Below are 12,783 nucleotides of genomic sequence, written 5' to 3'. Positions count from 1 at the left end.
AATTTTTCCAGAACAAAGTCCTGAGGAACATTGTAGATACAACGAGATACTACCAGACTGATTACCTACATTGAGACCTTCAGATACCGACTATCACCCAGCAAATCAAAATAATTACAAGAAGACTTGGAGACAGACTCCATTCTCATATGAATATCCTAATAATACAACTATTGGATAACACCAGAACAGGACACAGACTCAACAGAACCAAGCCATTTGATATTGTATAGAATAGTGTAGTGACGCGCATTTAATTCAAAAACAATAGTGTTAATACACAGAGTTTATTATACCAGAGACTAAGATAGAGCCGATTGGTCCTCCTAGATACATAACTAAATTTAAGTTAATGTAAAAACAAATTGTACGTTAGACGTTGGCGACTAGTAACAATGTAATAAATAAACAAAAAACTTTGTATATTCGAACAAAATACTGCTCTCTCAAGGTCATATGGGGATCCCATAATCCTAATATGCCCAAGGCCTCCAACGGGTTAAATACGCCACGTGATATACTGTAGTTATATCCATAACTTTTTGTCATTAACATTTGTCTCTGTTGTAAATTTTTATCCGCCTCAAGTTTTCTTTCTATAAATTTGAAATGAATACCTTTAAGCAGGCTTTGCTAAACTTTTTTTTTCAAGTTTTTTTGCAATTTTAAGCAAGAAATTGATTTTAAACAAATTTCCATAACTATTATAGAAACACAATATTGTACAGACCAACTTCTATTTGCAAGCCTAAAATATATTAATATCTTTTGAATAAAATATTAGATAAAACAAATTCGATATTTATTTGATATATGATGCCCTCTCAAAATAAAGCTGTTTATTAGGAGTAAGAATTATGTTTTTGTATATTATTAACAGTCAATGCAAGTAGATAACGATCATAGGCAACCAATAAATCAACATAACCATACTTTATGGAATATATTTATTTAAACTTGTCAAAGTTTACAATTTTAAATAATCGGGCCTCTTATCTCTGATGAATGCAAGTAAAAATATGTAAACAAAGAGGCATGCAGTTATTACTAAAATTATGTCTTATCGGAATGAGTGTTAAATTTTCATACACTGATAACATTTAAAATATTGTTTCTCTATTAGTGTCAGTTTAATCAATGTTTGTTGTCCTGGAATCAAAATATTTTGTAACAAAAGTGATGTTTGAATTTTTGAATTGCGTCTAATAGTGTTATCTTAAATTTATAATTGTATTATTTATAATTTTTCATTGATTCTCATTATTATAGTAATAGCAATGATATATATATCTTTTGTTTTCCTTTGTGCAGTACAATTGAGTTTTTGCTCAGATATATATTTCTATCAACCAGAACAAATTCATATAGCTTTTGGTGAAAACCTACAACAAATTGTCATAACTTGGTCTACATTGAATGATACAACTGAGTCTGTTGTTGAATATGGTATTAATGGTCTCATATTAAAAGCATCAGGATCATCAACTGAATTTGTTGATGGTGGTACTGAAAGGCACACTCAATATATTCATAGAGTGCTCCTAGATAATCTATCCTCAAATAGCAGATATGGTATGATAAAAGATTATTTTCATCAGATTTCTAATACACTGATTGTTTATTAAAGAATACCATTGTGGAAGTGATAAAGGCTGGTCAAACATTTTTTTCTTCAAAACGCCCCCAGAAGTAAATAATTGGATACCTCATTTAGCTATATATGGAGATATGGGAAATGAGAATGCACAATCTCTTGCAAGGTTACAAGAAGATACACAAAGAGGTCTATATGATGCTATTCTGCACATAGGGGATTTTGCATATGATATGAACTCAGTAAATTTTCCATGTTATATTTAAAATGTAATTGCTTATTAAATATTTTTAGGATAATGGTGGTGTTGGAGATGAATTTATGAAACAAATTGAATCAATTGCTGCCTATGTACCCTATATGACGTGTGCAGGAAACCATGAAGAAGCCAAGTAGGTGATTGTATAGGAGTAGTAAGAATATGACTATTTTAAGTGTTTTAGCAACTTTAGTCACTATCGGAATAGATTTAGTATGCCAGGAGGTACAGATTCACTTTATTACAGCCTCGATATTGGTCCAATGCATATTATTTTCATATCCACAGAAGTGTATTATTTTATGAACTATGGCATTAAGAGCTTAGTTTTTCAGTATGAATGGCTGGAAACGGATTTAAAAAAAGCTACTTTGCCAGCAAACAGGTTTGCAAATATATATTATTGTTATAACATATGCTGATGATTTTAAATATACAGGGAAAAACATCCCTGGATAATTGTTGTAGGGCATAGGCCTATGTATTGTAGCAATAATAATACTGATGATTGTACACACTATGAAACATTGACCAGGACAGGATTGCCTTTCTTAAGTTGGTTTGGCCTTGAAGATTTGTTCTATGAATATGGTGTTGATCTTCAAATATGGGCACATGAACATAGTTATGAAAGATTATGGCCAATATATAATTATACAGTAAGTATTTGTGTGGTATACTATTACTGTAAACTACAAAATAATACCACTAACAGTCTAATTAAATCACATACTTGAATGCTTAATACATTTGTGTTCATAATGGAGTTTTGTTAATTTAAGGTTTACAATGGTAGTTATCATGCCCCATACACTAATCCAAAAGCTCCAGTTCATTTTACCACTGGATCAGCTGGATGTAAAGAGGGAAGGGAAGAATTTAAGGGGAAACGGCCAGAATGGTCTGCCTTTATAAGCCAAGATTATGGTTACACTAGATTGAAAGCTTTTAACAGTACTCACTTATACTGGGAACAGGTAAATTAAACAATATTAAGTCTGTTATAGCAAGGCATTATAACATGTTCACATTTTTTATATTATTAGATATCTGATGATAAGCAAGGAGCCATAATCGATAGTATTTGGTATATCAAGGACACTCATGGACCATATAACTGAGCACTAGTAGTACCTTTACAGATATTTTAAATAATATTCAAACTAAATGAAATACCAAATTATTAGCATAATTTTTATTCATCCCGATGTTTAGACAATATCACAATATTAATAATTTAAAACACATTATTAAGTACACCAATAATGCCATATTAATATGTAAATTGATTTAGTAATTTAAATGACAATACACTTTGTAGTTTTAGTCTATTTTAATTTGAAGCTTCTTATTTGTCCTATACCTCTACCTAAATTAAACTTTCTCTCAGCAACACATGTTTCATTAATGAGTTTAACCCTCTTCATACAATTTCCTAATAAGATACACTTATAGACTTTTGTATTAAAAGTATAGAACATATTATTATCACCTCCATTAGGACCTACACTAATATCACAGATAATATTTTTATCAAAATCTTGTAAACAACACTGCAAAAATTCAGAGTTTGGAGTAAAGTGTTGACTAATATCATATAACATCACTTTTAATTTACTTGCAATGATTCCTGTTATAAATAAATCATCGATCCAGAAATATTTTTCATGATTCGATTGAAGTACTATATTTTTGGCAGATACATAATTGGTTATATAAAACCATCCTGAAACAAATGAGGGATAGTGGTTAAAAGAAAATTCTTCTTTAGTAACAAACCACTTATTATCAGGGTCACGAATAGGTAACATATTTCTTAACACATAACCTGCTATAAATTTCTTATTACTTATTTTGGTCAAGGGCTTTAGAATTTGTTCCAATTTATACATATTAACTACAATGTCATCATCCATTTTTATAATGTATTTACTGTTAGAACAAAATCTCGTTGCCCATTTTAAACCCATTATATGTTTATATGTTAAATTTCTATATGCCTCAGTAAAGTTTCCTTGTACAATATCACCAAATGTTTGACTTTCGCTTTCAATAGCACTTTGCTTAATATATTTATCAGTAGGGGCTACTCCTAGCAAAAATACTCTTCGTACTCTAAACGACATTAAATCTGCTGCGCTGAAAGCTCTTCTCATAGAATTCCTTGTTTCCACATTCGCTAAATATGATGTTACTATAATTACAGCTAATATGTCACCATTGGTATTGGCACATAACAGTTCATTATTTAAAACGTACCTAAATGGAATGTTTAATAGTTTCTGAGAACTGCTATTTAAGAGAGGGTTTAAATTTATTTCAACTGGTTTTTTTACACCAGCAACAAATTCATGTACTGACAAATACATTAAAAGTACATAAATTACAATAACAATAATAATAAAACCGAATAATAAACGAAATTTTGATAGAAAAACATAGCTTTTCATTTTGTTTATGACTCTTAAGTGTTATTTTACTTTTCGATATTGTTATTTATGGAACACCTGTTATTGACGAACCTCAATGTTGCCAAGTGTAAAAAATATCCAACCTATCTAGACATATGCAAGAAATGTTAAATTACCGCCTATTTAATCACTTAAGTTTGGGTGCTACGGTACATTTAATGAATTGAAATATAATAATAAGACCAAAATTAGAAAAGCAACCACAAATATATTAACTTTGTCTTTATACAACTATATGAAAGTATATTTGTAACATAATTTGTGTAGGAGATGCGATGGTAAAATGTTTTAACAATATTATTATGCGTTATGTCATCAGTTTAGTTTTAATATTTTTACCTTTTAAAGTCCATTAATATGCATCATATTTATTATTTATCTTGGCTAAAACTAAATTTTTTAAAAATACCACACTACTGTATGGTTGCCAAAAATTGTTACCATAGAGTAATATATACTATATGATTGTTAGCTAATAAGGATGATGTTTATAGTTTTCACATGAATAACCAGTCATCTTTTTCTGTCTGTCATTCATTCTGCCTCATGACGAGTTGAATATATTTTTAAGTTACATTAGTGATTTTCGTTTTGTAAGGATAAGAAAAAAACACAATAGACTTAATTCAATAATATATTACAATATTATATGTAATTTACAAAATATTAAAAAAATATTGCTAGAATAACATTCTATGTAACATGAGCATTTAAACATTTGATCAATTTACTACATGGGAATAGTGTCTCACTACTCGAATAATTAATAACTGAAAACGTTAAGAACTGGATTTTTCTTGGACGGGGGTATTTTTAACAGTTTCAATAAATTTAATGATTTCATTCACTTTAGTCTCAGTCGCCTGGTTACTAGAACGAAGTTGCTCCCTCTCCGATTCCTGGTTCTTTAAAGAAATTGTTAATTCCGAGTGTCTGTTTTGCAGCTGGGTCAGCTCGGCGATTAAAGTCTGATGCTTTTCTTCCAACTGTTGTTTTAGCTTTAGCTTTTCTATAGAATTAAAAACAAAGCAACTTTGACACAACTGGTGGTATTGTTGAGCTGGTTTACTGACCTGACAGGTCAATCGAGGTTTGACAGCCAGCAGCGGAACCTGATGTGTTATTATGTGACGCACTTCCTGACCGTCGACTTTCCTTTAAAAGACACTTGGGACACTCCTTCGGCGTTCTGGCAAAAGGTTTGTTGTGGCAACTGATGTGAAATCCGTTGGTACATTGTTCGCAGATCGATAGAGCACCTAGAACAAAAGGCGCTGTCACCTGAAATGGCATAGAAAGAGTGGATGTCAACCATAGTGTTGAAAAATTGTTTAATATATTTGACAGCCTGTGCTCACAAATATTATTTGCTCTTGAAAATTACATATTTATTTGTTAAGAAAATGTCCAACACATTATATATTTAGATGGTTATGGGCTTTCATGAACAAATATTTTCACAATTCAAGCAGCTTGCAGAGAAAGCAGTATTTATACCATCATTAATATCATAAGAAAAAAATACCTGGTTGTTTGCACATAATGCACTGTTTTGCATCAGGTGACGATCTGCCCGGGCTGACCCGTTCAATTATTAAACCACTAGGTAGATTTGGTATGGAAGGGAATGAAGACTTAATATCATTTTTTTGATCTGAAAATTTTTTTTTTGGTTCAAATAAAAGTTTAAATTTTAATGTTAATATTAATCTTACTAGACTGGTCCCCATTTGTTAACTTCTCATTAGTCAAGTTATTTTGGGAGGAGGGCGGAGATTTTGACTTTGATCTCGCCATTTCTTGCCTTTTTCTTCCTCTGGTATTTGGTGGTGATGGCGGATGAGCCAGAAAATTATTGCGTTTCCTTTTCTGTCAAAATGGAAAAATATTAATTTCAATAATAACCATATAGAAAAATTAGACTTACAGTTGAAGGTCCCAAATCCCACCCTTTGTTGCCATAAACAAATTGTGGATTAGCAGTACTCCTGCGTTTCCTTTCAGCTCTCTTTTTTTGCATTTCCCCATATACTTCATGAGTAGCCAAACGAAAGTAGCCCAAAAATGAAGCTTGACTAATATCATTTGGATGGGTAGGCCTATTATCAATGGATAATTGTGGAGATCTCCTTTGATCAGAATCATCTGATAAAGAGTTTATTGGAGATGATTTTGTACGGGGTAATCTAGAATTTAATAATGTAAAATCTGGGAACTTAAATATATGTCAGGTTTTTCTTACAAGTTCTGTTTACGAGCTCTATTTAAAGCAGTTGTTAAATTAAATCTTCTTTCTTCAATTGAAGACTTAATAGTGTTTTGTTTCAATGATTTTTGATGTGCTTTGTATTCTTCTCTCAATCGATCTAGTAGTTTTTTCTATATAAAAAATAAAAAAATATTTAAATACTTTAAAAATGCATTACCAAATAATTATTGTTAATCACCATTTATAGGATAATTTATATATATAACTAATATTTCATTAAACAAGTTTTTGTAAAAAAAAAATATATTATAGGTAAGACTATTTAATTATTAAATAAATCAAATATATAAATAATGTTATGATAAATTATCTTATAGCATGATTAAATTTACTTTAAACCCCACCCAAATAAAATTTAGCATATCATGAACAAATTAAACAAGATATGTTTTTTAACTTTTACTTTGAGTACATAGGTTAAGTAATTTATAAAGAAAAGTAATTTTTATGAATTTTACTAACCTGTTCGTAACCGATTTGAACTATTTTCTCTTCTGCTTGCTTAATTTCCTTTGAATATTGTGTTTTTGCCTGCAAATTAAAATCATCATTGTATAGTTGAAATCTATCACCTTTTGTTTCTTTAGGAAGTTTTATACTTACATCAGTAGTTACACATTTTAGTTTTATCACCAAATTCTGAAACAAAAAATATACAAATATAAGTTCTCATATTTTGCAAATACATTAGAGAAAAATATAAAAAAAAATCAACAAAACTTTTCCTCCACACCTCCCCTTCTAGGTCTTTCCATCCTTATCAATTATATACAGAATTGAATATCTTAGAGAAAGAATGTAGAGTGGCTAACGTGAAGAAAAATTATAAAAGTCTAAAACTTACCTGATGATTACGAATAGCATTTTGTAACTGAATTTGGTTTACTTCAATGTCATTTTTCAATTCCTTTGTAATTTCTAGCCCGTTCATTTTTAATATTTTAATACCTTTAAACTTATTTAATTGATAGAAATAGTAAAAATAATTTGCTACTTTCGCAACCACAAATAACACGGGGTTTTCTGTGCCGGATACTTTGATCAACGACTTCTGTATGAATCGGCGCACGCTGCGAATATGTTCACAAATAAAATTCGATAAATACGCAAGTTTTGATTATGTATGAGAAATACCCTTAATTGTCCAACTGACACAATGAGAACCCTGTTATCAATTAATCTATCCCTTTAAGCACTTTTTTTAATGTTTAAAACTATAATAAAACCACAATATTAAATTAAATAAAAGATTACTCCCGTACGAACACACCCGACTCGTTCCGATGTTATAATCTTATATCGGACCGCAAGGAGAAAAGATTTCTATTTACCGTATATACATATTTTTTAAATAAACATCCCCGGAAAGTATAGAGAACTAAATCAAGTTAATTTAAATTTATAAAGTAGATAAAAATATGAATAATAAACCACAAAATATCAAAAATACTCTAAAACGAACGAAACGCGTCTTTGGAAGCTCTGCATTACAATGAACTTTAAAGTAAAACGTGCCAGAGAGCATTCAAGTAACTTGTAAAAGGGTGGGGGCGGGGGAGCAGGTATAATGTAAATATAAATATAATAAAATGTATAATAAAAAATATAAATGTATAATATAAATGTTATTATGTTACTTCATTATTAAGAAAGTATATTTTTTTAAAACATGTATATAAATGTTTCTTATAACATGTATTAATTAAAAAACCACTTTGCAAAAAATATTTCACAAAAATGCTATTCTTCTAATTACAAAATGAAAGGCAATTGATTTATGGAACTTTGAATATGACAATTAAAAGGTTTATTCGTAGAGTCAGTAGAAAAACTATGATTTTGATGAAAAACTATTCTAGTTATAAGAACAATTTTATGTTATTCAAATAGGCGGAATTGTAATCAATTTGAAAGAAAATAGTAAATAGTGAATTAAATATATGTACAAAGGAGTATTATGTACAATCAACTAATATTATTGGGACAAAGTCATAATTGTAATCAAATTTTTGTATGAATACCATATACAATATGGCGTATCATTAAATAAATGAATATTATTTTATGATTATTTGGCCTTTTTATAAATTGCTTAATATTTCCAATGTAACCTATTTATATGACATTAATTTAAACTATTTATTTTTAAATTCATTCTAAAAATAGATGTTTAGTTAACACATTAATTATAAAACTCTTACTCGAAAATACTATGGAAAGCAAATAAGAATAACGGGATACTTGGAAAACCCTAATATTCAATATATTAAATAACATCAAAAATTTATTCTTTTTACGCTTACAATTGATCACTAAACTAAACAAACGTAGTTTTAAATTAAAACAATGAATATACATAATTTTTATTAAGTACAATTTACTTTTTAAAAAACTCTCCCATTATAGATAATCTCTGCAAAAAATGTTGTGCTTTACAACTTAAAAGTTCATAATTATTTTCCCAAGTTGTATTTCTTGGGTACTTATTTTCTCTTCTGAATCTTTCTAGCATTAGTTGAGGAATAAATATTTTCTTTTCAGTTTGTGTTGTCGTTACATCATGTTTAGTCTGATTTGTTGAATTGGATGAATTTTCCAAGTTATTCTGCACTGCTTTATTTGAATCACTTGATGTCATCTCTACAGGGCTATTTTTAATAATGTTATTATTAGCATTTTCTTCTGCAGTTTGATCTGTTTTGTTGTTTTTCTTGATTAGACTTCCTTGATATAAATCTTTCTTGGTCTCGAATTCTTTAAAATCAAACTTATCAATTGGTATATTATGGCAACAATAGAGAGCACTAGGATCTATAGGATGGGCTTCTGTATTAAAAATATATCCACCAGCATTTAAAATACATTCTCCATTAGGGGTATTAACAATTGTCCCATGCTGGCCTTGATTATGGATGAAATTATCCACATCGAAAAGAAGATATAAATACTTTGTTGTTTCAGATAGGAAAAATGATTCCATTCTATCTTCTTTTCGGTGATCTCTAACATCTTTAATCTGAAAAATTATAAAATTATATTAAATAAAAACTAGTGGCAATATTTTTACTGTAGCATATCCACAAGGGGTTCTAGCACTATGCTTAATACTTCTAAGAATATCTTCTCCAGCTTGCAGTAGAAATGGGTCGCCTGTGGCTCTATATAAATACATGATAGATTCAATAAGTTCAGGCCTCAGTGGATAACTTTCTTTTCCAACACCAGCTTCATTTTGAGTTATGTAATAAAATTCTGGTGTAAAGCCATATTGCTGCCATACCTGATGATAATTATGAAGTGATCTCATAGCATTTGAAGTTTCTCCTGAATAAAACATTTATTAATTAAACATATATTCACCTAAGAAGATAACTCCAAATAATATAAATATTCTGATTATATTGAGATTTTAAATTAATTACAATAGTAAGTCATAATATTTTACCAATCAGACTTAATACTCCTGGCCAATATGCTTCCAATGATTGAAAAACTGGCAAAGTCACTTGTCCTTTACCCATTGATACCCACATATACCAATCATCTTTTTTCAAATATTTATCAATAGCCTTCTTTGATACATGAAACATTTCCATTAATTCAGGTCTATAAAATAAAATGTTGATAATAAATTAATAATAGACACTACATTAAATTACTTTTGTAACAAAATTGACCCTTTAACAAGATATTCAAAATAAGAATCAACACCTGAACCTATACCAGCATCCTGAGCTGTCCATCTACCAGTATTAGTATCTATATGATTGCCAAACAAATCCAAATGTGATCTGTGACTATATAAAGCATATAGTGCGTTCATTGCTACCTATAAAATTATAAGTACTTAACGAGGCCTAATTTTACATTTACATACTTCTTCATATAATGGATCTCCTGTTAACCTACTTAATGTACCAAACTCAATAATAAAAGTACCTATGCCGGCAGTACATGTAATAGGAGTTTCACCCTTTGGAACTCCATATCTAAGATTCACTGTACCATAAGGCATACCTGTTTTGGTATCAAATGCCACTAATAATCGTTTTGCTACATCTTCAGCAAGACGTAATAAGGGCCCATTGCATGGCCATCCCGGTTCCAATTTTACTCCAGCTCTTCAAAAAATTTTCAAAATATATTAATTGATCATAAAAAATAATTATTTTTTGTACATATTGGATAATAAATGAGCACTCAGCAATCCACCAATAATTCTTATATTAGTCTCGAATACTGAAACATTAATGTTTGCATCAAAGTCAGTTTTGGCAGAAAGTAAATCAACAACTCTTTGAAACTCTGAATAATTTCCCATAATAGCCAATGTATCTAAAGCATCAATAAGGGTCAATGAGTAACTACAAATTCAGTTTAATTATTTTAATTGTTTCAACAATATCATTAGTTATTTACCTTCCATATGTATCTATTCCATCACAACTAATTGGTCTAAGTTCATCATAAGGATATGCATATTTTAAATAACTATCATAGGCATGATAAAACATTTCTTTAACTTCATCTCTAAAATATACCGTATATATACATATTATACAAATAATATGTAAATAACTACCTCAGCTTTTCTAAGTCATTTTTGGCGTAAGTTCTTATGCAGTAAATACTATGAAATGTTGTTACTATTAAAACAATAAGAAAATAACTATTTTTGAAACCTAAATACATGTTTACACTTAGTACATAATAATGACTAAAATAAATAAATTATGGATAACGCAGAATATCAACACAAAGTAAGGTTAGTAATCCCAAAAAAACATTTATATAATTTTATCTTTTATCTCATTAGCCCAGTACAACTTTGTAATTATGGATAGGTATTATTCCTATAATATGTGAATATGAATACTATTTTTAAAAAACATACATTTCAATTTTATAGTATTAATTTATATTAACTATTATTAGGTTTTATTGTTAATGTTGTATCGAATGCTATAAAACAATGTATATAATTTAATCAGTTTTAATAAGCATCCCTAATGTTAATTAATTAATATAATCCATTTTATACTTGAAGATCGGAAATTTAAATTTGTTATACCAAATTTTGCCACTAGGTGGAAGTACCAATATATTGACCGTAGATGTAATAATTAACCTAAGAAATGGCGTGTTTAATAACGAAATTATTAACAAATTTTAGTAAATTGTCCCTGCGAAATGGGCAAAACTACAGTAGATCACTGGGACAAGCCGGAAATTTATTAAGTTCAATAACAAAACGTTATTCCACAATTATCGCGTCGACACCATATGAAATAGTAGATGAAGATAAAGAAACTAATGTAGCCAAAGGTGATTTATCGGAAAATTAGGCGATTATAAACAATGTATTTGTGAGGTCAATTGTAGATATTATCAAAAAAATTAACGACCAAATTGCCCAGTCACAAGAAGGCAGATTATTTGCTATCGTGCATTTAGCTGGCAAACAGTTTCGGATTACTGAAGGAGATGTCTTAGTTGTGGAAGGGTACTGGCCACCAAATTGTGGTGATAAAATTTCTTTAGACAAGGTTATTATTTATAAAAAAAACTACTTAATGGATAAATGTAACCTCATTTTAGGTTTTATTAGTTGGTGCATCTGATTTTACTCTTATAGGCCGGCCATTGGTGCAGAGGGGTTTAGTAAATATAGAAGCCACGGTTATTGAGAAAACATTATCACATACAAAAACACATTTCCGCAAAAAAAGGAGGAAACAGTATAAGAGAATTCATTGTATGTATTATAGATTAATCTGTAACACAGGTATAAGGTTAAATTTTATTTTCCAGTTTATAAAATACCTCAAACTTATCTAAGAATAAATACTGTTAAGGTTACAGGAGAACTGAATAATCCTCCAGAAGTTAGAGGCTTAGAGAAAGCAATCTTTTAATGTTTTTTTTTTAATTTAGAAATGGAATAAAACATATTTTGAACCATTGTAATTAAAATGATTTTCACTATTTATAACTTATTATCCAAAATATTAACATAAATTGATGACATATTCATTTAATGTATTCCATTACCCTAGAATTCCTTAATAAATGAATTTCCTTTGGTATTCGATTGGCGCATATCACGTGATACTATCGCCGGAGTCAATTTAATTTAGTAATTTTATTATGATCATTTATATTAAAAGAGGTACATTTTTCACAATTAGTT

The 12,783-nt window shown here is 29.2% G+C and overlaps 5 protein-coding genes across 7 annotated transcripts; 2 read left to right on the top strand and 3 right to left on the bottom strand.

The window, feature by feature from the left end:
• Nucleotides 1-912: 912 nt before the first annotated feature.
• LOC143204865 (acid phosphatase type 7) lies at nt 913-3,190 on the top strand. Its single transcript, XM_076417743.1, has 7 exons — nt 913-1,572; nt 1,628-1,836; nt 1,889-1,986; nt 2,038-2,238; nt 2,293-2,512; nt 2,636-2,830; nt 2,900-3,190. Exons 1-7 carry the CDS (start codon nt 1,278-1,280, stop codon nt 2,972-2,974), a joined length of 1,293 nt encoding a protein of 430 aa, XP_076273858.1. The 5' UTR covers nt 913-1,277; the 3' UTR covers nt 2,975-3,190.
• Nucleotides 3,034-4,366, bottom strand: LOC143204866 (beta-1,3-galactosyltransferase 5). Its single transcript, XM_076417744.1, has 2 exons — nt 3,346-4,366; nt 3,034-3,288 (listed from the first exon to the last, which is right to left on the bottom strand). Exons 1-2 carry the CDS (start codon nt 4,301-4,303, stop codon nt 3,182-3,184), a joined length of 1,065 nt encoding a protein of 354 aa, XP_076273859.1. The 5' UTR covers nt 4,304-4,366; the 3' UTR covers nt 3,034-3,181.
• Nucleotides 4,367-4,945: 579 nt separating this feature from the next.
• LOC143204862 (uncharacterized) lies at nt 4,946-8,088 on the bottom strand. Its single transcript, XM_076417739.1, has 9 exons — nt 7,438-8,088; nt 7,197-7,232; nt 7,056-7,124; nt 6,567-6,703; nt 6,252-6,510; nt 6,040-6,193; nt 5,850-5,978; nt 5,398-5,583; nt 4,946-5,333 (listed from the first exon to the last, which is right to left on the bottom strand). The coding sequence occupies exons 1-9, from the start codon at nt 7,522-7,524 to the stop codon at nt 5,104-5,106; spliced, it is 1,287 nt and encodes a 428-aa protein (XP_076273854.1). The 5' UTR covers nt 7,525-8,088; the 3' UTR covers nt 4,946-5,103.
• Nucleotides 8,089-8,944: 856 nt separating this feature from the next.
• Edem1 (ER degradation-enhancing alpha-mannosidase-like protein 2) lies at nt 8,945-11,310 on the bottom strand. The gene is made up of 8 exons (XM_076417733.1): nt 11,176-11,310; nt 11,013-11,123; nt 10,772-10,957; nt 10,471-10,714; nt 10,253-10,422; nt 10,039-10,199; nt 9,661-9,917; nt 8,945-9,609 (listed from the first exon to the last, which is right to left on the bottom strand). The coding sequence occupies exons 1-8, from the start codon at nt 11,283-11,285 to the stop codon at nt 8,971-8,973; spliced, it is 1,878 nt and encodes a 625-aa protein (XP_076273848.1). The 5' UTR covers nt 11,286-11,310; the 3' UTR covers nt 8,945-8,970.
• Nucleotides 11,219-12,626, top strand: mRpL21 (mitochondrial ribosomal protein L21). 3 transcript variants are annotated; one of them, XM_076417741.1, is made up of 5 exons: nt 11,219-11,358; nt 11,767-11,918; nt 11,976-12,139; nt 12,192-12,348; nt 12,405-12,626. In XM_076417741.1, exons 1-5 carry the CDS (start codon nt 11,327-11,329, stop codon nt 12,506-12,508), a joined length of 609 nt encoding a protein of 202 aa, XP_076273856.1. In that variant the 5' UTR covers nt 11,219-11,326; the 3' UTR covers nt 12,509-12,626. The 3 variants fall into 3 exon arrangements, with proteins under 3 accessions (XP_076273856.1, XP_076273857.1, XP_076273855.1); XM_076417742.1 differs by lacking the exon at nt 11,219-11,358 and adding an exon at nt 11,392-11,437; XM_076417740.1 differs by lacking the exon at nt 11,219-11,358 and having other exon boundaries at nt 11,729-11,918.
• The last annotated feature ends 157 nt before the right edge of the window (nt 12,627-12,783 follow it).

Source organism: Rhynchophorus ferrugineus, unplaced genomic scaffold (assembly GCF_030347505.1).
Source record: "Rhynchophorus ferrugineus isolate W39M unplaced genomic scaffold, kcgeb_rfMv2 rfM11, whole genome shotgun sequence".
Lineage (NCBI taxonomy): Eukaryota > Metazoa > Arthropoda > Insecta > Coleoptera > Curculionidae > Rhynchophorus > Rhynchophorus ferrugineus.
This window is presented reverse-complemented; position numbering and strand designations above follow the sequence as displayed.